Source organism: Oncorhynchus kisutch, linkage group LG21 (genome assembly GCF_002021735.2).
Source record: "Oncorhynchus kisutch isolate 150728-3 linkage group LG21, Okis_V2, whole genome shotgun sequence".
Classification (NCBI taxonomy): Eukaryota; Metazoa; Chordata; class Actinopteri; order Salmoniformes; family Salmonidae; genus Oncorhynchus; species Oncorhynchus kisutch.
In genome coordinates, this window is record NC_034194.2 from 22,854,398 (window position 1) to 22,880,366 (window position 25,969).

General features: G+C 42.4%; 1 protein-coding gene across 2 annotated transcripts; it reads right to left on the minus strand.

The window, feature by feature from the left end:
- Nucleotides 1–293: 293 nt before the first annotated feature.
- On the minus strand, nt 294–25,581 carry LOC109866653 (nuclear receptor coactivator 7). 2 transcript variants are annotated; one of them, XM_020455432.2, is made up of 17 exons: nt 25,246–25,581; nt 21,973–22,119; nt 15,928–16,088; nt 9,042–9,103; nt 8,467–8,574; nt 8,291–8,392; nt 8,072–8,197; nt 7,807–7,991; nt 7,217–7,338; nt 6,401–7,036; nt 6,158–6,320; nt 5,892–6,042; nt 5,573–5,701; nt 5,291–5,443; nt 5,120–5,215; nt 4,919–4,992; nt 294–3,709 (listed from the first exon to the last, which is right to left on the minus strand). In XM_020455432.2, the coding sequence occupies exons 2-17, from the start codon at nt 22,008–22,010 to the stop codon at nt 3,574–3,576; spliced, it is 2,442 nt and encodes an 813-aa protein (XP_020311021.1). In that variant the 5' UTR covers nt 22,011–22,119; nt 25,246–25,581; the 3' UTR covers nt 294–3,573. The 2 variants fall into 2 exon arrangements, with proteins under 2 accessions (XP_020311021.1, XP_020311020.1); XM_020455431.2 differs by having other exon boundaries at nt 7,217–7,371.
- Between the last annotated feature and the right edge of the window lie 388 nt (nt 25,582–25,969).

Here is a 25,969-nt window from a genome sequence, read left to right on the forward strand (position 1 = left end):
GGTTAGGATAATTAGGTTAAGGTCAGGAAAAGGGTTAGCTAAAATGCTAAATGTTTCTACTTCTGATGTTAACTTGCCAAATGCTGGATCCCTTCTAGTCATGACCGTAGATGTTGAGCAATTTACTCAGTTAAATCCTAAACTACTTGTCAAAATTGAGTCAGCTTTACTTACTAGCCTATGGGATAAATACACAAGTTGCATTTGCCTATGTAGCCCACATAAGACAGTAAGTAAGCAAGCCAACCTTGGACAAGTAAGCAAGTGGGGGGGGGGAAACAATTCTCAGCATGTAACGCTATTATTTGTTTATTTCGTTTTAAACGTGGCAACAATAGAATAAATACATCCTTGGTGGTATTCACATATGATACTATGGTTTTTGGATTCACAGGAAATAAAACACTGGAAACATTCACAATGAGAAGAACACGCAACATCTATATGACAAAATACATAAAACAAAGCCATACCTGTAAGGATTGTGGATAGTGGGAACGCAGGAACAGGTTCAACAGTTACAGTAGTCATATCATGCAGTAGGCCTAGTCATCTTACAGTAACTAGAGACAGAAATTAACACTCCCTTTATCGACATCGGTTTGGAAAATAAAAAGGAACCCTCAGTTGCACGAGATCAACAGAACGTGTTGAGAAATAAAAAGGTATATCCCTTTCTTTCCCAAATAAAATACAAGTGGTGACCCATCCTTCCCTGTCGTAGTGGTAGAAAGTGACAATAGTGATTGATGTTAATTCCACAGACAAGACCAATCACCTCGAGTTATTGAACTGTCCCACAAGCCTGCAGCGCAAAACGACATCCCTCCCTACTTCCCTTGTCTCAATGGACTAAACCCTCACACTCTGTAGCAAATCACCCTACTTACCGAAACGCATACAAAACCAAGAGAAGGTACAGTTGGTCAGAGATGTGACAGACTAATACTGCCTTGAGAACCTTCAATCTATTTCCTGCTTGGAATTTATCAACCTTGTGGCCGATGACGGGACTTCCTTTAAAACAAAACAGAAAATTGAAATGCAAAACAAAAAAACATACAATTCTATATGATGAAACAAACAAAACAGATCAAGTATAATAAAACATTTGTTCATTACAAAAACGTCCTCTTTACAGTACATTCTGAAAGTATTTCAGACCTCTTCCCTTTTTCCACATTTAGTTGCATTACAGCCTTACTCTAAAATTGATTCAATTAATGTTTTTCCTCACTACACCCCCCCCCCCCCCCCCCAATAATAAAGATTCAGAAATGTTTGCAAATGTATTACAAATAAAAAAAACTTAAATACCTTAAGCATTCAGACCCTTTGGAAAGCACACACCTGTCTATATAAGGTCCCACAGATAACCGTGCATGTCAGAGCAAAAACAAAGCCATGAGGTTGAAGGAATTGTCCGTAGAGCTCCGAGACAGGATTGTGTTGAGGCACAAATCTGAGGAAGGGTAACAAAACATTTCTGCAGCATTGAAGGTCCCCAAGAACACTATAGCCTCCATCATTCTTAAATAGAAGAAGATTGGAACCACCAATACTCTTCCTAGAGCTGGCTGCCCAGCGAAACTGTAGGGCCTTGGTCAGGGAGGTGACCAAGAATGTGATGGTCACTAACAGAGCTCTGGAGTTCCTCTATGGAGATGGGAGAACCATCAACCATCTCTGCAGCACAATCAGGCCTTTATGGTAGAGTGGCCAGACGGAAGCACATGACAGCCCGCTTGAAATCTGCCAAAAGGCACCCAAAGGATTCTCAGACCATGAGAAACAAGATTCTCTGGTCTGGTGAAACCAAGATTGACCTGAAAATAGCTATGCAGCGACCCTGTGCTTCAACACAGTACTGAGTAAAGGGTCTGAATACTTACATAAATGCCATAGTTCAGTTTTTTTATATATATATATATATATATATATACACATACATACACACATACACACACACACACACACACACACACACACACACACACACACACACACACACACACACACACACACACACACACACACACACACACACACACACACACACACACACACACACATTTGCAAAAATGTCTAAATCAGTTTTTGCCTTTTCATTATGGGGTATTGAGTGTAGATTGATGGGGAATAAAAACAATTTTTTAATCCATTTTAGAACAAGGCTGTAACATAACAAAATGTGGAAAAAGAGAAGGGGACGGAATACTTTCCGAATGCACTGTATGTTCCCTTAGTGGGCAGTTGTTTTGGAAAGCGAGGGTCATGAAATGCAACATTCTCATTCAGTCTATATAGGACTGGAGACATGAGAACAATACAACCTTCAGTGAATGCAAACCTCTTCTCTTTGTAAACAATTACTCCTATATTTAAAGTGGGTTTGGGGCAAATGTGTGTGTTAGAGAAATGAGTCTCAAAAGCACTACCTAAAACTTCTTCCCTTTCACATCAGTTCCTAATATCTCAGGGAAATCAGATTATTCTGGTTGATAACAAAAAGGAGCAATCTGATTGGCGAGAATTGATGGTTGTTTATTCAATTCACCAGATGCCTTATTCCCTTTTGATGGGCATTGTACCCACTATTAGACACTTCCCTAATACAAAAATCTCACAATGAATTGTTTTAATATTGTGGTTTACAGTCACCTATGACGGATTTCATTAGAAAGGACAATTGCATCAGAATCGCCTCTGATCCTCCAGGAACTTGAGTCACTCTACTTCTCCCCTTCCGAGTGGGTAGAAGTTGAGTTCTGCAGGCAGGCTGCATGCTGGGATAGCTGTGGCGTGGTAGGTATAAAAAGGTGCCTGCATACTAGATTCGGTCTGCTCCTAGCAGAACTCAGCTAGACGCACATCTGTGCCTCACATACTCCCTTAAATGACTGCTTGAAAATGAAGAAAAAAAGCGGCAATATTATGTTTTGTCCCTCTTGAGACGCCGTAGCAACATAGTCAATAAACACTTCCTCAAAATAGTTTAAATAAATCAGAAAAATTAACAAATGTGTAGTTATTTTTAGTTTTTGCCGAGGTCTTCGTCACGCAATTTTACATCTAGCTAAGATGTTTGGTGCAGTATTTTAAGTGAATAAATGTGCATGAAAAGTTGTCTCTCGTTGAATGACACACTTCATTGAAGAATCCCTACTTTTGACCAATCACTGACAAAGGCGAGTAGACTTCAGCTAGTGAACTTAAACTTGTCTCAAGAAAACAAATGTGTGTGAACAACTGGAAAAAACCCTGCCAAACACCACAAAATCTTGTCATAATAAATGCGTAAACCAGCGCGCCACATTTCGACTAGGAAGCATGCGAGAACCTTAGGGCAGCAAATAGAGAAAAAGGGAAATACACCAGCCACAGCTGTTCACACCTCCGCCACACTCAGGACAAACCAGGTTCCAACCACATCAAACCCGGCTGGCATAAACCATGACATACACCATCTGAAATCGTCAGCTCCGCATTCTGATAAAGGGGTGGGCGTTGAAGCTAGGTCTAGGTTCCCACAAGTGTGGGTGTGGTTTGGCGGAGACTGGAGGTGGAGGGAGGCTACTCGAAGGCCCAGACCTCCACACTGTGGATGGTGAAGTCCTTCTGGGTGGCGAGGGGCTGGTTGTGGAAGGTGGCACAGCTGGAGGTGGTGCCGTGGTACAGGTCAGCGTCCACCCACAGCCCTATCTGACCTCTAGGGAGCGAGACAGGAAAAAAGGTCAGACAAACTCACAACGACATGGAAACTACAAGTTGACTTCAACAGAGAGCAGGTCACACAAAGATGCTTACATGGCTTTTTGTCAAGCAAAGCATGACAGCAAGGGCACAACGCTGCGTACAGAAATATGAGGCAGAAATGGGCTACATCATCATGGTTCAGAAGAGGGTGAGTAAAGAGGGAAACGTAAAGGGAGGTGGAGTGTGAGCAGTAGCTACATAGTGTGCATAAAATAACATGCGCAGAACATGATCTGGATCCTTAGCTTTCAGAAAGAGGTTTCCGTAGGGGCGGGGGCTAAAACTTAGTAGCCACAGCCTATAATTTAATAGGCTAGCTATTTCAGGTGATACACAGACATCAAAATACCTGTCCTGCCATTTCCTAACCTGATCACCAGAGCTTTTGTGTATATAAGCTGCCATTTGTTGTCATTCTTATAAGGCCCAGTGCAGTCAAAAACGAGTTTTGTATGAACAAAAATAAACGCAACAATTCCAAAGATTTTACTGAATTACAATTCATATAAGGAAATCAGTCAATTGAAATAAATTGATTAGGCCCTAATCGATGGATTGCACATAACTGGGAAAACATATGTATCTGTTAGTCACAGATGCATTTTTTTGTTTCTAAAAAGGTAGGGGCGTGGATCAGAACACCAGTCAGTATCTGGTATGACCCCCATTTGCCTCACGCAGCATCTCCTTCACATAGAGTTGATCAGGCTGTTGATTGTGGCCTGAGGAATGTTGTCCCACTCCTCTTCAATGGCTGTGCGAAGTTTCTGGATATTGACAGGAACTGGAACACGCTGTTGTTTACGTCAAAATATGTGATGGCAGCGGATGAACGGCATGACAATGGGCCTCAGGATCTCGTCATGGTATCTCTGTGCATTCAAATTGCAATTGTGTTCGTTTACTGTAGCTTACTCCTGCCCATACCGTAACCCCACCGCTACCATGGGTCACTGCAGACCGCTCGCCCACATGAAGCCAAACATGTGGTCTGCAGTTGTGAGGCCGGTTGGACGTACTGCCAAATTCTCAAAAACAAATGAGGTGGCTTATGGTAATGAAATGAACATTGAATTATCTGCCAACAGTCTGGTGGACATTTCTGCATGCCAGTTGCACGCTTCCTCACATTGCTCAATCACATATATTCAAATACACTCACCCTCCTCCTCCCATCTGAAGAGAATCTATGTTGCCTTTAACAAAGTAGGAGTTCTCCCCAGTCCAGCGGTACATCTGAGCAAAGGAAAAGCAACACATTGGAAGTCAGGGAGCAAAGCAATGGCATTCAGCTCATATAAAGCATTACACTTGAACATGGCTAGAAGGATAACACACAGAGTATAATATGACTATGTCTGACCTTGATCTCAGGGCAGAAGCTGAAGAGGAAGGTCTCTCCCGTGCCATAGCAATGCTCACTTACTCTGAAAGGATGGGTAGAGTATCCCCCAAACAACTAATGGGGGGGAGAGAATTTTTTTAAACTCAAGGTTCCAATACAAATTGGGCACCATTGTCAGTGTTTGTGTACCTGGTTGTCCATGTCTTTGATGACCAGTAGCACAGGGCTGTCCACATCCAATAGGCTCCTGTACAGGGTCTTTAAGCTGGTCCCGTGTTCTGCCGTACTGTAAGCCAGTCTCCATGGATACCCCTGCACCCGCGCCGGCAGCCGACACGCAAGCTGTGGGGAGAGAGAAAAACAAATTCTGGGAAGTGTGTGTCGATGTGCATTTCTGCATAGGTTGTGTAGGTGAAGTCACATGTTTGTTTTCTTGATTGAAAGTGTTGTTGAGTCATGGCGTGTGTGTACCTTCTCTATGTGTGTGTCCTGTAACAGAGTGCTAGGGTCACTGAGCATGGGCAGTAGATCCCCCGAAGGCTCCTCCCCTTCGTAACTACCAAAAGTCTGCCTGCGCGTCGCCTCGTTGATGGTGATGATCTACGAACACAACCATGTACTGTTAGATACCTTAACCATACAGTCAAAACATACTTAACCAATAAAACTCATAGTCCAAACATTGAAGACAGCTTGGTCCACACACAACCACAAAATACTTGACCACAATGTTAACATAACATCCCAGTCAAAATGCACTCATCCGAGGGATCATGCCGTTTGAACTCACCTCCCAGCTGTGAGGGGTCACGGGGTCACTGAAGAAGTTATCGATCATGTTGAGCTCGTCCTTCTCCACGACCACGAAGCCCTGCTCCCTGGCCACCTTACCGTACACGTCAGGAGACCATTGGACAAAAAACGCATATAGGTGGTCCACCCTGAAACACACCACACTTTTATGTTTCAGAATATTTATTGAAAGTTTATAAAATTGTGAACACACACCAGTTGTCATCGAGGTTCTGGCCGTGGTCTCATTGGTTGACCTCTCACCTCTCCTGGGGCACAGCAAACCAGTATTCCGGCTGCTTTCCTCTCGTGTGAGCGGGGCTGGATGACCGGCTAAAGACGAAGGACTTCCTCATGGGCTTGCCCACCTTGAGGCAAAGGAACATGGGAGGGGTCTTACTCTTCCTCTCCGTGGACAGAAGCGTGTCTGCAGAGATTTTTGACAAATTTGAAACAATGCAATACAAGAAACGACACAAAATGCTTGAAGTGTTTGTGAACACTCACTTTGGATGGGCGCCTGCATCCGCTCCAGCAGCCAGGACTTCACTTCCGCTTTGTTGCTCCTCTTCCGCTTCTCTTCTTCACTCAGCCCCTCTATCATTGGTCCGTTCTGCAGCTCGCCTGCAGGGCTGGGTTCCCAAGAAATACATTTTCCTGGAGACTCAGCAGTCTCACTGAAGCTCAGCTTCCTGTTTTGGTCCATTGCGGATTCTGATTGTTCTCTAATGCTAACACTGTTCACTAGTTGCCCTGTAGAGTTGTCGTCTTGGCCTTGGCCTGTGGCTAGGCTAGCAGGCTTCTCCTTCAAGAGTTCACCGTCTTTCTCAGTCTCTGATGAGACGGGCAGTGATTCTGTCATGTCCTCAATGGATCTGTTCTGTACCAGTCCTTCATCCTCCTCCTCCCCTCTCTGCGAGGTCAGTGGGACTGAGTCAGAGGGGGACTGGTCCTGGGACTTTGCCCGTTTAGGGGTATTAGATCCTGGAGGCTCTCCTTGCTGGTCCGAGCTTGTAGCACTGGCAGGTGGTCTGGATCCGCTCTTCAGTTCCTCTGCGCTCCATTTCAATGGAAGCTCCAGCTCTGTGAAACACTCATCTGATGGAGACTTGTCCGCTGGATCACACTCTGCTCTCGCTATGACTGAGATATAAAGAAACCATGCTGTTTTATTAAATTGACCACATGGATCAAAATACTGCTAAATTATTATTATGCACAAGCTAATTTGTTTTGAACTTGACGTGTATAATGATTCATTTTGATTTGCCATGATTCACCCTGATCCAATACAAGTCATTATGTGTTATCTCCCAGTCATACCAGTCTCTGACAGGGCAGAGTTGATGTCGTCCAGGACGATGGGTCGTTTGGGGTCCAGCGCCTCGTAGCGGCTAAAGGGGTTAAGGTCGCGCTCTGAGGGCAGCTCCTCCCACTCCCCGGGCCTGTACAGAGGACACAGATCCTGGGGTGGGTCTCTGTATAGTGTCAGGGGGCACACCACAAAGCAGGATGGGAAAATAAAAATAATTAAATAAACATGCAACTGAAAAACAGAACAGAAATAAAAAGGGATTTCAAAAGGCAAAATAATACTACAATAGACAATGAACTAGTTCAAAATAAAATAGATTATTCAAAAACTAAAGACAAAAACGAATCCGAGTCGACTGCCCTTAGAATCTGGTACCGGAAATCAGTTTCCACCTCAGAGAGGGAGGAGAGAGAACAAGTGAGAGAGAGAGGAGTGCAGAAAGAGGTAGAAATAACAAGAAGAAAAAGTGTGACGCTTGAAGAGTCAGTAAGAAAAGCAAGGTTAAGATAAGACCAAGAAAGAGCTAAAAGGGCTAGTTTAAATAGGGAAAGATGGACAGTGTGAAAGAGCTTCTCAAGATGGCAGGGTGGGTTCTTACAACGGCAACGCGTCCTTGAGCTTCATGTGGGAGATGTCGTCGTAGAGGGCCACAGACACCACCTCCTCCATGGGGCAGAGCAGGCCGTACTCCTCACAGCCGTGCTCAATCACCAGGGGGTCAGACTTGTGAGGGTCAAACATGATGTTGTTGGGCGTCACGATCATCACCCCTCCCACCACACCCTGGGAGACAATAAAATACATCAGTTTGAGTCTGCTGTGGTGGTCTTTAATGCAAAATGGCCTACGGTTTGGCCACTTACCATTCCATCAGTAAAGTACTTGCAGCTCATCTTAATGAACTTGACCGTGGCGGGGCTCTCGTCCTCGGACGGGGGCGATAGCCCCCGTCGTAATGGTCTTACTGACCTGCCGCTGGAGTCTCCATCCTGAAACATATCGCCAGGCAGCAGGGACAAGCACAGAACCAGGATCAAAGATTACTTTAGTATGGGTCATCTTAAAAAGGAGAACTGACTTACCTGTAACACCTTCTCTGATAGGCCGCTGGGGAAGGCGGGGTCAGAAGAACGCACAGACTGAGAGTCGGCACCCGATTGGCCCACGTCAGGAACAAACAGCTTCTGCAAGGGTGAAATACAGGCATGTTAGCCAGGATTTACAGCATGAAGTGGTGTGTAATGTGCTAAAACCTCACCTGTCCAGGATAGATACTACGGCAGAAGAGACGGTTGAGCTGCACCAGTTTGTTCGGGGTGATGTTAAACTTCAGAGCAATGCTGCTTAGAGATTCCTGGAGTCCCACCTGTAACATGAAGTTAAATCCTTGGTTATTTTTGATTACCAAAAGTATCAACCTACCCAAAGCAAAATGGAGCATGAGACTAAATCTACAGAAATCTTGCAAAGCATACAACTGGGGTGTCTTCATTAGCCGATTTTGTCGCAAAACATTTTGCAACAGAAACTGTTTACTCCAAAACGGAAAACATTTTGCCATGAAAATTAGTTTCTATTGTACAAATTCAGGTAGGTCCCTCTGTTCGTTCACTCAGTTTGCTTCCATTTGGCTCTTTAAAAAAATGGAAAACGGTTTCCATTGCTAGACGTAATGAATACACCCCTGTATTTTCTGAAGAAAATGTTTGAGGTTTATTGTCCACATTGCTTTCCTAAGCTAGAGTCTTTGAAGTCAGAACCCCATGGGTTTATGGGAGTTGTAGTGTGAGAGAGTGGAGTTAGTGAGGCATCACGGAGGCAGCCTGTACTAACGGTATACTCCACTGTCCCGGGGGGCCTCTTCTCTCTCTTGGCCTGGCTGCTCCTGTTGCCATCTGAAAGACAGCCACAGGTCACTGACACTGTATAGAGATGACCGCCTTAGAGCAGCTCAATCAGAAACAAAAGCATGTATGCACAAACACAATAGTGCTTTAAAATTGAGCTATATTGGAATCTCTCACTAATTGCCAGAGACAGTTTATTAAAAACACCCTCCCACTATGTCCTCTACTCCAGCTCCTACAGAAACAGTGGAGGGATGACTCAGCATTGTACAGCTGTGAGGAGTCCAGCCGTGGGTCACTGTACAGCTCTGTACAGAGCTGTCACTTATTCACTACTGCATAGTGACTGGTAGCTTTATCAGATCAAGAAATAGTCATAAGATATGTTTGTTTTCTTTCTGTGTCCTGTTGTAGCTCTGAGTGAATGCCGTATAGGACTGAATAGACTCATTGGTCAGTAACTGCATACCTAGGATTATGGGGATATCTGTTCTGATTGAATTTCATTGTTTGTAAAGCCAATATGCAACAACCTTCTAAATTAAAAGGCTGCACACGGTAAAAGGCCTTAGCTTGAATCCTTTATAACCAGGCTTGGAGAAGACAGACAGACACAGCAATAACACAGATATCCGTCTGTCCTTCAGTGAGTTGTCTGTCAGGGTTATGTGGGTTCTTTTGTCTAGATGACCACACTGGGCTGGAGAGAAAAATTACCGGGTTTAATTAGATTACTGACAGCAGTTTACACAGCTGGCCTGGTACTGACAGTACTGTGGCTAGTAGATTAACACGGGGTTAATGAAAGGTCTCTAAGCTTTACAGACTACAGGCCTCGACAACAACGCTCATCTGGGACAAGAAAAAAAATTGTTCTGACAAAAATAGATTTACAGTAAATTGTCCGAAAAACTATATCAAACCATTACTCCAATCAGAATTGGATCAACATTGGCGTAACATTAAAATCTATTTTTCATGTACACAAATAAAAAAGTCCTACATGTCAAAGTGTAGGTGATATGCATATTGGCTACAGCCTCATGTCCAAACAGATGACATGACATGAGGAAGGTGAAGTATATGTAGTCAAACTTTAATGAGACTTTTAATTACATCAATATAGTGCATTTGGAAAGTATTCAGCCTTCACTTTTTCCACTTTGTTACATTACAACCGTATTTAAAATTGACTACACCCCCCACACACTAAAACAGCAAATTTATTCAACAAAAAAAATATCTAAAATATGACATTTACATATGCATTCAGACCATTTACTTAGTACTTTGTTGAACCACCTTTGGCAGCGATTAGCCTGGAGTCTTCTTGCGTTTGACGCTGCAAGCGTGGCACACCTGTATTTGGGGGGTTTCTCCCATTCTTCTCTGTAGATCGACTCAAGCTCTGTCAGGTTGGATGGGAAGCGTCGCTGCAAAGCCATCTTCAGGTCTCTCCAGATATGTTCGATTGGGTTCAAGTTCTGGCTGGGCCACTCAAGGTGCCTTTCGGCAAACTCCAAGCGGGCTGCCATGTGCCTTTTACTTTAGAGTGGCTTCAGTCTGGCCACTACCATAAAGGCCTGATTGGTGGAGTGCTGCAGAGATGGGAGAACCTTCCAGAAGGACAACCATCTCCACAGAGGAACCCTGGAGCTCTGTCAGAGTGATCTTAGGATTCTTGGTCACCTCCCTGACCCTGGCCCTTCTCACCAGAGTGCTCAGTTTGGCCGGGCGGCCAGCTCTAGGAAGAGTCGTCCAAACTTCTTCCATTTAAGAATGATGGAGGCCACTGTTCTTTGGGACCTTCCATGCTGCAGAAATGTTTTGGTACCCTTCCCCAGATCTGTGCCACGACAGAATCCTATCTCGGAGCTCTACAGACAATTCTGTCGACCTCGTGGCTTAGTTATTGCTCTGACAATCTCTGTCAACTGTGGGACCTTATAGAGACAGGTGTGTGCCTTTCCAAATAATGTCCAATCAATTGAATTTACAACAGGTGGACTCCAATCAAGTTGTAGAATTAACAAGGATGATCAATGGAAACAGGATGCACTTGAGCTCAATTTCGAGTCCCATAGCAAAGAGATTGAATACTTATGTAAATATGTTTTAGTTTTAATAAAATGTGCAAACATTTTCAAAACCTGTTTGCAATTCGTCATTATGGGGTATTGTGTGTAGATTGATGAAGACATGTTTTTATTTAATCCATTTTAGAATAAGGCTGTAACGTAACAAAGTGTGGGAAAAGTGAAGGGGTCTGAATACTTTCAAATTGTCACAAGACCGGACAGGACAGTGCCTGTTGCGCACCGCACATCACTAGAGGTCGACGAATATGATTTTTCAACGCCGATACCGATTGGAGGACCAAAAAGAGCCGATACCGATGAAACGGCTGATTTAAAAAAAAAAGTATTTGTAATAATGACAATTACAACAATACTGAATGAACACTTATTTTAACTTAATATAATACATCAATAAAAATCCATTTAGCCTCAAATAAATAATCAAACATGTTCAATTTGGTTTAAATAATGCAAAAACAAAGTAAAAGTGCAATATGTGCCATGTAAAAAAAAGCTAACGTTTAAGTTCCTTGCTCAGAACATATGAAAGTTGGTTCCTTTTAACATGAGACTTCAATATTCCAAGGTAAAAGGTTTTAGGTTGTAGTTAACATAGTCCTATAAATCTCTCTATACCATTTGTATTTCATATAACTTTGACTATTGGATGTTCTTATAGGCACTTTAGTATTGCCAGTGTAACAGTATAGCATCCGTCCCTCTCCTCGCTCCTACCTGGGCTCGAACCAGGAACACGTCGACAACAGCTACCCTCGAAGCAGCGTTACCCATGCAGAGCAAGGGGAACAACTACTCCAAGTCTCAGAGCAAGTGATGTTTGAAACGCTTATTATTTCAGTGAAATACGGAACCGTTCCGTATTTTATCTAACGGGTGGCATCCATAACTCTACATATTCCCGTTACGTTGCACAACTGACTTGCCTAGTTAAATAAAAGGTGTAAAAAATAAAAAAAATAAAAAGCCAAATCGGTGTTCAAAAATACTGATTTCAGATTGTTATGAAAACTTGATATCGTCCCTAATTAAATCGGGCCAGTCCCATTAAATCGGTCGACACATCACCCACCTTGAATCTGAGCAGAGATGGTCAGCAGTAACAAAATTGTTTAACCATAAACAAAAACAAAAAAAAAACTGAATGTCTTACATTTTTCAAAGTATCCTAGCCAAAATACAACCATAGAAATGTTTAGGGAATTTTTTATAAGCCTTTCATATGCCATTAAAACCAGCATTATCCTCATGTTCTTTTAGTTTTCAAATCAACTTTGTCATCTAGAAGCCATAGACACAATCCTAGTCATATTAGTATCCCATGCTAGTTGATATATCTTCAGATCTCCCCCTTTCTTAAATTTCTAAAGGATATTTTCATCTCTGTCATGTGAAACCACTTGCACAAGTGGTGCGCTTTTGAGAACAGTGTTTAACCGCTAATTGCATTTTGGAAAATTAGCATGTAGCTAAAAAGGTCTGATCGGTTGCATCAGACTCACTGCTTATACAATATATACAGTTGAAGTTTACATACACCTTAGCCAAATACATTTCAACTCTGGTTTCACAATTCCTGACATTGAATCCTAGTAAAAATTCCCTGTCTTAGGTCAGTTAGAATCAACAACTTATTTTAAGAATGTGAAATGTCAAACAAAAGGAGAGAGAATGATTTCAGCTTTTATTTCTTTCATCACATACCAGGTGGGTCAGAAGTTTAAATTGCCTTAAATTGTTTAACTTGGATCAAACTTTTTGGGTAGCCTTCCACAAGCTTCCCACAACAAGTTGGACTTTCCTCCTGACAGAGCTGGTGTAACTGAATCAGGTTTGTAGGCCTACTTGCTCACACACGCTTTCTCAGTTCTGCCCACAAATTTTCTATAGGATTGAGGTCAGGGCTTTGTGATGGCCACTCCAATACCTTGACTGTAGTCCTTAAGCCATTTTGCCACAAGTTTGGAAGTATGCTTGGGGTCAGTGTCCATTTGGAAGACTCCATTTGCGACCAAGACTGATGTCTTGAGATGTTGCTTCAATATATCCACATAATTTTCCATCCTCATGAAGCCATCTATTTTGTGATGTGCACCAGTCCCTCCTGCAGCAAAGCACCCCCACAAAATGATGCTGCCAGCCCTGTGCTTCACAGTTGGGATGGTGTTATTCTGCTTGCAAGCCCCCCCCCTTTTCCTCCAAACATAACGATGGTCATAATGGGTAAACAGTTTCATTTTTGTTTCATCAGACCAAAGGACTTATCGCCAAAAAAGTACAATCTTTGTCCCCATGTGCAGCTGCAAACCGTTGTCTGGCTTTATTATGGCGGTTTTGGAGCAGTGGCTTCTTTCTTGCTGAACAGCCTTTCAGGTTGTGTCGATACAGGACTCGTTATACTGTGGATATAGATACTTTTGTACCTGTTTCCTCCAGCATCTTCACAAGGTCCTATGCTGTTGTTCTGGGATGGATTTGCACTTTTCGCACCAAAGTATGTTCATCTCTAGGAGACAGAACGAGTCTCCTTCCTGAGCGGTATGACGGCTACGTGGTCCCATGGTGTTTATACTTGCGTACTATTGTTTGTACAGATGAACGTGGTACATTCAGGCATTTGGAAATTGCTCCCAAGGATGAACCAGACCTGTGGAGGTCTACATTTCCCTGTCAAAGTACACCAGAAACAAAATTGTAGACCTGCACCAGGCTGGGAAGACTTAATCTGCAATAGGTAAGCAGCTTGGTTTGAAGAAATCAACTGTGGGAGCAATTATTAGGAAATGGAAGACATACAAGACCACTGATAATCTCCCTCGATCTGGGGCTCCACGCAAGATCTCACCCCGTGGGCTCAAAATGATCACAAGAACGGTGGGCAAAAATCCCAGAACCACACGGAGGGACCTAGTGAATGACCTGCAGAGAGCTGGAACCAAAGTAACAAAGCCTACCATCAGTAACACACTACACCACCAGGGACTCAAATCCTGCAGTGCCAGACGTGTCCCCCTGCTTAAGCCAGTACATGTCCAGGCCCGTCTGAAGTTTGCTAGAGAGCATTTGGATGATCCAGAAGAAGATTGGGAGAATGTCATATGGTCAGATGAAACCAAAATAGAACCTTTTGGTAAAAACTCAACTCGTAGTGTTTGAAGGACAAAGAATGCTGAGTTGCATCCAAAGAACACCATACCTACTGTGAAGCATGGGGGTGGAACCATCATGCTTTGGGGCTGTTTTTCTGCAAAGGGACCAGGACGACTGATCCGTGTAAAGGAAAGAATTTATGGGGCCATGTATCTTGAGATTTTGAGCGAAAACCTCCTTCCATCAGCAAGGGCATTGAAGATGAAACGTGGCTGGGTCTTTGAGCATTTTAATGATCCCAAACACACCGCCCGAGCAACGAAGGAGTGGCTTCGTAAGAAGCATTTCAAGGTCCTGGAGTGGCCTAGCCACTCTCCAGATCTCAACCCCATAAAAAATCTTTGGAGGGAGTTGAAAGTCCGTGTTGCCCAGCAACAGCCCCAAAACATCACTGCTCTAGAGGAGATCTGCATGGAGGAATGGGCCAAAATACCAGCAACAGTGTGTGAAAACAATGTGAAGACTTACAGAAAACATTTGACCTCTGTCATTGCCAACAAAGGGTATATAACAAAGTATTGAGAAACTTTTGTTATTGACCAAATACTTATTTTCCACCATAATTTGCAAATAAATGAATTAAAAATCCTACAATGTGATTTTCTGGAGAGAAAAAAATGCTCAGTTTGTCTGGCATAGTTGAAGTGTACCTATGATGAAAATTACAGGCCTCTCATCTTTTTAAGTGGGAGAACTTGCACAATTGGTGGCTGACTAAATACTTTTTTGCCCCACTGTATATGCAGTCTATGAATTTTGACTGTCGTCACAGTCCCAGAGTGTTTTGAACCGTCCTAGATATTTTTTACGCCCTTCATTATTTTATAAAAATACAAAAAAAGTATTTGGTTGTAATTGTAATATTTTACAGGCTACCAAGGGTGACCAGCCATCCTTCAGGATAGCTTTAAAGGGGCAGTGTTATATTTTGAGACAGGCTTGAATATGCAAAGAGTGGAGCCTACATGTTGGTCTGATTCTCTATGGTAAAAATGATCGTAATGCATTGTAAAGTGGTTTCTTGCATCATACAATGATTTATTTATTTTTTGACTAGTGACTTGAGCTTTCAGAGTTTGTTTTTTTTACGCTTTTTTTAAAATGTGACTAACAAGTTACAGGTCAAGGCCTAGACTAGCTATAGAAGACCTGTTGGCCATTGAAGGAGACTGCCATTTTAGTTCAAAAACAACACTGACAGAAATACTGTTAGATTAAAACAACATTCGATTAGATATATTAGTGTTGAATAAAGACACTAATTAGGCTACTTGTGACAGTAATATAGGTTCAAAAATGATTGATGTATATTAGTTACTCCTTCTTATGCAGCACACTTCTAATGTTATCATGATAATGTGGTATGCAATATTGCAAAACATGGAAAATTACACCTGCCAACTGGCTATTCCTCCATCCAACCACAGGCATCTGAAGGGAGAGCTGAGGATATTCATCCCATTGTCCTAAAAGCTGCCAAAAACAACTGCCAAAACTAAAAACAGAAGAGAATCTAGTCAGTTATGAAACTTCCTTGATAAGATGATCATTCTGACCCTCTGTTCATAACAGGGGGTCATGTGCCTCAGTGCCTAGGGAAAGTTCCTGTGTGTGACTGAGTTTTACCTGAGACTCCAGGCAGGTTAGGTTTAATCCTCTCCAGGGGTTCAGAAAAAGCAGGGTCTGGGCAGGAGATGACGGGCATCTTTGCGGACAAATCCAACCGGTTCTGCTCAGCCACTGCCTTCCCTGATTGGCTCTGCTTGAGCTGTCTCCGCCTCTTCAGCCTGAGGTTATGGACAAAGAGGGCAATTTGTTTACTCAGGCTTATAAACATTTGATTTATTTTGCTTGCTCACTCTCTCTACCTCCCTCTCTGCTCCCCTTTTCCCTGATTAACCATTGATAGGTCAGGCGATGACGTCATGGCATCTTCCACCCCCGCCTAGGTTCATTAACAGGTGAAGCTAGAACAAAGCTAGTCACCCAGTGTACACAGGGATAGTGCTAGGCCTATGGGACTGACTGAAACAGGTTGTAAACAAGGCCCAGGCAGTATAGGCACAGTATAGAAAGTTGGAAAGAGAGAGATGAGATAGGGAAGTCAACATTCAAGGAAAACCAATGCTGTACAGACAAAGGATGTGTGCAAATGAAGAAGCTGAGAGATAGAGAGCATCTCTAATGGAGGAGCACTGGGCAGTGGATCAATACATTTGGAGACACGAGACAAAAGGATACAGCGCTGATCTTTTATTAATAGCTTCTCTGCAATTACGGATACTGCAGAGCAACCGACATCTAGTAAACGTTTCAGGATTTCACCAGCAAAATGCCAGACCACCATCCTGTTTCACACAGAGACATTTCCACAAGCGGAATGTATAGATTTCCTTCGGCGCTCTACCATTTTGTCCCACTCTTCCTTTTTCTCTATCCTGGTTACAGAGAAATGTTTGGCCTGCCGGTGTACCCACTCAAGCACAACCACAGATAATGCAAAACAACTCTTCCAAAAACAATAGCGACAGGACAGACAGAGCCAGGCTCTCGTGCATCCATTACTACTACCGGGTTCCTCGCGCTTCCATTATTACTACCGGGTTCCTCGCGCTTCCATTATTACTACCGGGTTCCTCGCGCTTCCATTATTACTACCGGGTTCCTCGCGCTTCCATTACTACTACCGGGTTCCTCGCGCTTCCATTACTACTACCGGGTTCCTCGCGCTTCCATTATTACTACCGGGTTCCTCGCGCTTCCATTATTACTACCGGGTTCCTCGCGCTTCCATTATTACTACCGGGTTCCTCGCGCTTCCATTATTACTACCGGGTTCCTCGCGCTTCCATTATTACTACCGGGTTCCTCGCGCTTCCATTATTACTACCGGGTTCCTCGCGCTTCCATTATTACTACCGGGTTCCTCGCGCTTCCATTATTACTACTGGGTTTCTCGTGCTTCCATTATTACTACTGGGTTCCTCATGCTTCCATTATTACTACTGGGATCCTCATGCTTCAGCTACTTACAGGGATTTTTAAAAAAACACGTTATAAACAATAGTAATAATGTCAAATCAACCAGGACCGGCTTTTGGGCCATCATGTGACTGTCCAAGTCCTGGAGGCCATATGACAAAATTTGGTGACATAACAGGCAGCCATTTCACAGTGCCTCTTACGATCGCAAGCACTCCACAATCCTGAATGGCCTTTGCACCCTGCTCATTGGACAGGAAGAGAGGGAGAGCAGGAGATGCTAGCTGAGGCGGTGTGGTCAAAAGAAACAAGAGGTCCTTCCTCCCTCCATGTTCCCGCTCCTCAGGCTATACAGTCTCCTCTCCATGCAATACTGAGGTTATTAGCCTAGCTCTAGTCTAAAAGGTATGGGATGCATCTCGGAGACACAGCAGAGGGATGTAACGAGTGCACCTATCAACGTGTTGTCAGACTGCACTTGAGACTATGTACAGTTGAAGTCAGAAGTATATATACACACACATCCCTTAGCCAAATACATTTAAACCTAGTTTCACAATTCCTGACGTTTAATCGGAGTAAAAATTCCCCGTCTTAGGTCAGTTAGGATCACCACTTTATTTCAAGAATGTGAAATGTCAGAATAATAGTAGAGAGAATAATTTATTTCAGCTTTTAATTCTTTCATCACATTCCCAGTGGGTCAGATGTTTACATTAGAGGTCGACCGATTATGATTTTTCAACGCCGATACGGATTATTGAAGGGCCAAAAAAAGCCGATACCGATTAATCAGCCGATTTTTTTAATGTATTTATTTGTAATAATGACAATTACAACAATACTGAATGAACACTTATAGTTTAACATAATACATCAATAAAATAAATGTAGCCTCAAATAAATAATCAAACATGTTCAATTTGGTTTAAATATTGCAAAAACAAAGTGTTGGAGAAGTAAAAGTGCAATATGTGCCATGTAAAATAGCTAACGTTTAAGTTCCTTGCTCAGAACATCAGAAAGCTGGTGGTTCCTTTTAACATGAGTCTTCAATATTCCCAGGTAAGAAGTTTTAGGTTGTAGTTATTTTAGGAATTATAGTACTATTTCTCTCTATACCATTTGTATTTCATATACCTTTGACTATTCTTATAGGCACTTTAGTATTGCCAGCGTAACAGTATCGCTTCCGTCCCTCACCTCGCCCCTACCTGGGCTCAAACCAGGAACACATCGACAACAGCCACCCTCGAAGCATCGTCATCCATCGCTCCACAAAAGCAGCGGCCATTGCAGAGCAAGGGGAACAACTACTTCAAGGTCTCAGAACGAGTGACGTCACCGATTGAAACGCTTTTAGTGCGCACCCCGCTAACTAGCTCGGGAGTTGATAGGCTTGAAGTCAAACAGCTCAATGCACAGCGAAGAGACGCTGGCAAACGCACGAAAGTGCAGTTTGATTGAATGCTTAAGAGCCTGTTGCTGCCTACCACCGCTCAGTCAGACTGCTCTATCGAATATCAAATCATATACTTACTTATAATATAACACAGAAATACGAGCCTTAGGTCATTAATATGGTCAAATCCGGAAACTATCATTTCAAAAACAAAATGTTTATTCTTTCAGTGAAATACAGAACCGTTCCGTATTTTATCTAACGGGTGGCATACATAAGTCTAAATATTCCTGTTACATTGCACAACCTTCAATGTTATAATTACGTAAAATTCTGGCAAATTAGTTCACAACGAGCCAGGCGGCCCAAACTGTTGCATATACCCTGACTCTGCATGCAATGAACGCAAGAGAAGTGACAATTTCCCCAGTTTAATATTGCCTGCTAACCTGGATTTCTTTTAACTAAATATGCAGGTTTAATAATATATACAGTATATCACAAAAGTGAGTACATCCCTCACATTTTTGTAAATATTTGAGTATATCTTTTCATGTGACAACACTGAAGAAATGACACTTTGCTACATTGTAAAGTAGTGCGTGTACAGCTTGTATAACAGTGTAAATTTGCTGTCCCCTCAAAATAACTCAACACAGCCATTAATGTCTAAACCGCTTGCAACAAAAGTGAGAACACCCCTAAGTGAAAATAGAGCAGTCGGTCTGTAAACAATTGTTGGGAAAATTACTTGTATCATGCACAAAGTAGATGTCCTAACCGACTTGCCAAAACTATAGTTTGTTAACAAGAAATTTGTGGAGGGGTTGAAAAACCGAGTTAATGACTCCAACCTAAGTGTATGTAAACCTCCGACTTCAACTGTGTGTATGGGTGTCATATTTCACCATGATGCAGAAATCCAATTTGAATGTGCACAGCATCCCAGTCCGCTTGTCTGTGTGTGAGCATTGACGGATGACTCCACTGCATCAGTGCAAGTATCAGGTGTACCCAGTATAATGAGGACCAGATGACTACAGAGCACTACTCCGTGTTCACAACGTCAGTCAGAGTACGCAGACAGAGAACAAGTAGACAGTGCGCAAGATAAGGAGAGGTCTGATTTCCGATTGTTATGAAAACTTGAAATCGGCCCTAATTATTCTGCCATTCCGAGTAATCGGTTGACCTCTAGTGTGTATACAGTACCAGTCAAAGGTTTGGACACACACTCATTCACTCATTCTTTATTTTTACTATTTTCTACATTGTAGAATAATAGTGAAGACATCAACACTATGAAATAACACATATGGAATCATGTAGTAACCAAAAATAGTGTTAAACACATCCAAATATATTTTAGGTTTTTCAAAGTAGCCACCCTTCACCTTGACAGCTTTGCACACTCTTGGCATTCGCTCAACCAGATTCATGAGGTAGTCACCTGGAATACATGTCAATTAACAGGTGTGCCTTGTTAAAAGTTCATTTGTGGAATTTCTTTCCTTCAAAATGCGTTTGAGCCAATCAGTTGTGTTGTGACAAGTTAGAGGTGGAATACAGAAAATATCCCCATTTGGTAAAATACCAAGTCCATATAATGGCAAGAACAGCTCAAATAAGCAAAGAGAAACGACAGTCCATCATTACTTTAAGACAATCCGGAACAAAAACCATCAAGCGCTATGATGAAACTGGCTCTCATGAGGACCGCCACAGGATAGGAAGACCCAGAGTTACCTCTGCTGCAGAGGATAAGTTCATTAGTTACCAGCTTCAGAAATTGCAGCCCAAATAAATTCTTCAGAGTTCAAATAACAGACATCTCAACATCAACTGTTCAGAGGAGACTGCGTCAATCAGGCCTTCATGGTCGAATTGCTACAAAGAAACCGCTACTAAAGGACACCGATAAAAATAAACTTGCTTGGGCCAAGAAACACAAGCAATGGACATTAGACCGGTGTTAATCTGTCTTTTGGTCTGTCTTTTTGGTACAAATTAGATGTTTGGTTCGCTCTGTCTTTGTGAGATGAAGAGCAGGTGAACGGATGATCTCCGCATGTGTGGTTCCCACCGTGAAGCATGGAGGAGGTGTGATGGTGCTTTGCCCGTGACACTGCTGGTGATTGATTTAGAATTCAAGGCACACTTAACCAGCATTGTAACCACAGCATTCTGCAGCGATATGCCATTCCACCTGGTTTGCGCTTAGTGGGACTATCATTTGTTTTACAACAGGAACATGACCCAACACACCTCCAGGCTATGTAAGGGCTATTTGACCAAGAATGAAAGTGATGAAGTGCTGCATTAGATGACCTGGCCTCCATAATCACCAGACCTCAACCCAATTGAGATGGTTTGGGATGCGTTGGACCGCAGAGTGAAGGAAAAGCAGCCAACAAGTGCTCAGCATATGTTGAAACTCCTTTAAGACTGTTGGAAAAGCATTCCAGGTGAAGCTGGTTGAGAGAATGCCAAGAGTGTGCAAAGCTGTCATCAAGGCAAAGGGTGGCTACTTCAAATAATCAAAAATATATTCTGATTTGTTTAACACGGTCTATTTCATAGTGTTGCTGTCATCACTATTATTCTACAACGTAGAAAATAGTACAAATAAAGAAAAACGCTTAAATGTGTAGGTGTCCAAACATTTGACTGGTACTGTGTGTAATAATATATATAATACACACACAATTCTATCCTATGTATTCTACAGATATACTGCCCTATGTACATAGATATGGAACTCGGGTCACTTTAATAATGCTTACACTGTTTTACCCATTTCATATTTATATACTGTATTATAGGCCTATCCTAATCAACTATTTCTGTACATATACTATTCTATCCTACATATTTTTAAGATATACATATTCTATCCACATACTGTCTATACCTACCATTAAATACATACAGTTATACTCCAGACTCCGACATTGCTCATCCTAATATTTATATATTCCTTAATTCAATTATTTTACTTTTAGGTGTGTGTACTGTTATGAATTGCTAGATATAACTGCACTGTTGGAGCTAGGAACACAAACATTTCTCTACACCCGCAAAAACATCTGCTAAATGTGTTTGCGACTAATACAAATGTAATTGAACACAACGTGACAAACAATGGCATAATGGGAGGTCAGTCAGTGCTGTCACGCTGTGCACACAGTGAAGGAAAACATAGTTGCCGCATCCTGGTAACACAGGCCGTCTCGGAAAACACAACACTAAAACAATTTGGCCTAAACACAGAAACAACTTTCATTTACCTGGAAAAGTATCCAGGCTTCCTCTCCCTCTTCTCCATCAGTGCAGTGGTCTACAGCTTCATGCACCCCAACACATACACACTGAGCAGAACTTGAAGACTATCCCTTCTCCGCTCCTTTCCTCTTCGCACGGCACTCTTCCTTATCCTAAGGGAGGAGAGAAATGAATGAAGAGAATTATCTGAGTAACTGCGTTGGCTGCAGCAGTGTACCAAATAGCAAGCAAATGACTCCACCAGACTGTTAGAACAAGCTGAGTGATAGCTAATGCCACAAGCCCATCAGCTTAAGTGTAGAGCTGAAAGCATATCGAATGAGCATTTGGCAAATGAGCGCATGTGCCAATTGAATCTCTGATTACGTAGGCCTACATATCCAAATACTTATAAAGTATGGATTTCAGCAGACAAAAAGCGTACAAACAAGTACACGATAAGGGTTTAAGAATTTTCGAAGCATCGCCTGCGTAGTGACTTGGAGTCAGAGGTTTATTTCAAAAACGGGTCTGCGCTTTATTCCATGGAGGAGTTTAGGTACGGGCAGCAGGTAGCCTAGTGGTTCGAGCGTTGGACTAGTAACCGAAATGTTGCAAGATCGAATCCCCGAGCTGACAAGGTAAAACATCTGTCGTTCTGCTCCTGAACAGGCAGTTAACCCACTGTTCCTAGGCCATCATTGAAAATAAGAATTTGTTCTTAACTGACTTGTCAAGTAAAATAAAAAATAAAATAACTTGACTAGGGTGAATCACTGCAACAGCTCACAATTACAACCTTGGCAAATGGCTTGTAGTAACTCTGAGCAACTGCATTTCTAAAACGGGCTTCTCTGAATTATTCTTTAACCAGCAATCCACTCCTTATGTCAAAGGTAAGGAGTGGCATGTAACGTTAACAGAATAGCAACTGAGAAAATCAGGTTGAGGGGTTGATGGAAAATGGCATCCCTTGAGAGGGCAAGAACAAGATGCAAGTCAGTAGAATTGTAGCATTATCATAAGGAGACATGTACTTGGATTACGGAGGAGGAATGGAGGGAGAAAGACAGGAGGTCAGAGGGTGAGCTTGAATCTGTAAAAAAATGGCAGAAAAAAAGGGAGATTGTGTAATAAATAAGAAATGTCTGAAAGTATAAGCAGAGTGAGCTGTACACCGGCTCAAAGACAGGAGGAAACATTTGAGTGAGTGAGGGCAAAGTATCAGAGGTGGTAGGTGTAGTGAAGTTCTCGAAGCCCAAGGCTTGCACCGAGCATTGGTCACAAGCATTTCGCTACACTTGCATTAACATTGCTATGTGAACAATAAAATTTGATTTGAGATAAAAATGAGTCTGTGACAAGTAAAGTGGACTCTTGCCTTTTGGCTGATCCATTTGAGGTTTCAGTGTGGGTGACACCAGAGTTGGGTGCTGTGGAATCAGTGAGGGGAACCAGAAGTGGTCTTGTGATAATTGTTTGTGTTTCTGCTGGTCAGATGGAGCAGGTTCTCCGTGTTAAAACAAATGGGGACAAGAGATGTGAATTGTTTTGCTCTCAAGAAGTGATTACTGGGGTAGCAGTAAATGTGAAAGTTGACCAACTGAAGGGGAAGATTCTCTGTTTGTGATGCTCGTCATTTGGTGTGACGCAGACAGGGTGGCGTGAGCGGTGAAACAGAAGAGTCATTGTCTGTTCTTTTGAGTTTTGATGTTGAGTCTTTGCCTGACAAAAGTGATGTTTTGACTGCAAAGCTGTCATCAAGGCAAAGGGTGGCTACTTTGAAGAATCTCAAATATAAGATATATTTAGATTTGTTTAACACTTTGTTGGTTACTACATGATGATTCCATGTGTTATTTCATAGTTTGATGTCTTCACTTTTATTCCACAAATAGAGAAAAACCCTGGAATGAGTAGGAGTGTCCAAACTTTGACTGGTACTGTATATGTTATCCCATACAAGCTTTTGTGCAGAATACATTTCATTGTTACAGGTGTCAAGCACATGGGCATGTGGCAGCAGTGTGTATGGGGGAGGTTCCTAGGTGTGAGAAGTGTGCAGAAGGGCATGAGACAAAGGAATGTGTAGCATTGGGGAAAGTAGTGGTATGTGTTAATTGTAGGCTTGCCCATGGCGTCCGTACGAGAGAGGCAGGTTGGGGTTTCCAGGGTTAGAGTAGTGCAGAAGTTGTCGTATGCTACAGTAAGATGGGATTTTTAGTGTTTATAGCAATGGTTATCAACTGTACTGCAGGGATGGAACTTAGGTCGCAGAAAATTGAGGTTGTGGTGGCAACTGCAGAGAGGTATTTGGGTGTAGGAGAGTTGAGGTCAAAAGAGTTATAGGGTGTGCTGAGTGGGTGTGTCTATCCTTTCAGGCTTTTGGACTGAGGTAGGACTAGACCGATTGAAATAGTAGAGTAGGGTGGTGGAGTTAAGTAAGTGTAGGGTTAGGTGATGGGGTGTTTGTTTATTTACTCTTTTTTTTTGAGGGGGGAGAAAGTATAAGGGAGGTATACTCCAGTCTAGTAGGTGGCAGTAATGCAACATTTATGCCAACTGCCGTTAAACCTCATCAACTGGGTACTGGACTTCCTGACGGGCCGCCCCCAGGTGGTGAGGGTAGGTAACAACATCTCCAACCCGCTGATCCTCAACACTGGGGGCCCCACAAGGGTGGCATTTCTAGTTGTGGAATTACTCGTTAGATTACTCGTTGGTTATTACTGCATTGTCGGAACTAGAAGCACAAGCATTTCGGTACACTCGCATTAACACCTGCTAACCATGTGTATGTGACAAATAAAATTTGATTTGAAGAACAGATTCGATTAACAGAGAAGGCAACCAGGGAATCTCTGAAAACCTTGAACTTTTATGTTATTTAACTAGGCAAGTCAGTTAAGAACAAATAACTATAATAAATAATATAATTTACGACGACGGTCAACACCGGCCAAAACTAGTTAACGTTATGGACTTTACAATAACTGCATATCGATGTCTGTAACAGGTGCAGCAGAAATTAAACAGCCAACATTGAGCCTTTCGATATCGGTAGACAAAAGAGATCTAACGTAAGACAAAGTTAAACAGTGTTGATGAATAGATACATGATATGTTATTACAACAGCAACACAACAACAAAAAATTGCTAGCTAATTTAGCTCTAATCTACCTTTCAATTAACCGTTAGCTAGCTTGTTGGGTTTATAATGAGAGCTAGTTATGTAGCTAGTCAATATATTTCGTAGTTAGTTCAGTCATGCTAAAGCTAGCTACTTAACGTTACCCACTTTTCTGAATCCTTCTTTTCTTGCTTAACGTGTTCCTGGCAGTGATGCAGCAAAACTGAGATTTCCCGATGACTATGGATGCAACCGGAGTCTGTTGTCTGTCTGCATGAATTTATGCTGTCTGCAAAACTGGAGTTATCTACGCTGACGGGACAAGGTCCACACAAGACAACACTAACAGCTGATGTCATTACAGACAGACTGTTTATAGTGACAAAGGCGGAGAAAAAAAAGGGTGGATTCAGTAGCGTGGTTGACAATGTTTACTTTTTTATTAACGTTAGTTACGACTTGCAAATAGTGGACATGCATAACACCATTACAATATATTATCTAAGCTAGCTATGTGCAACCATGCATTTTCATAATTCTAAATAACGCAAATACGACCAGTCCTGACAAATATGTTCTATAACAAAGGAAACGCACGTCCTCAGATGGGAGGCAGGTGAGCCCATGCTAGCCAATAAGACAGTAGATGTGTGTTACAACTTCGACTTAGTCGTTTCTTTTCCTTCTCCATATTTGCCGAAATGCCACGTGCATCCACTTATGTCAGCGCATTAGTAACAACCTAACCAAATGAGGCCCACATAGAAAATTTGCAATTACATTTTTGGGTACAAACCCTCTTCGATGAAGTTTAACCGCGGTTGGCATCCAAAACATGTTGTATTATCGCCACCTACTAGACTGGAGTATAACTCCCTTATACTTGGCTTTT

Bases quoted from the DNA above. Each gene is read 5' to 3' on its own strand.
- LOC109866653 (XM_020455431.2), bottom strand. From the start codon at position 22,010: ATGGAGAAGAGGGAGAGGAAGCCTGGATACTTTTCCAG. The intron at 7,992-8,071 runs GTAAGTGGCCAA...ATTGTCTCCCAG, and splicing joins AGTACTTTACTGATGGAATG to GGTGTGGTGGGAGGGGTGAT. The intron at 3,710-4,918 runs GTGAGTGTATTT...CTCGCTCCCTAG, and splicing joins CTTCAGATGGGAGGAGGAGG to AGGTCAGATAGGGCTGTGGG.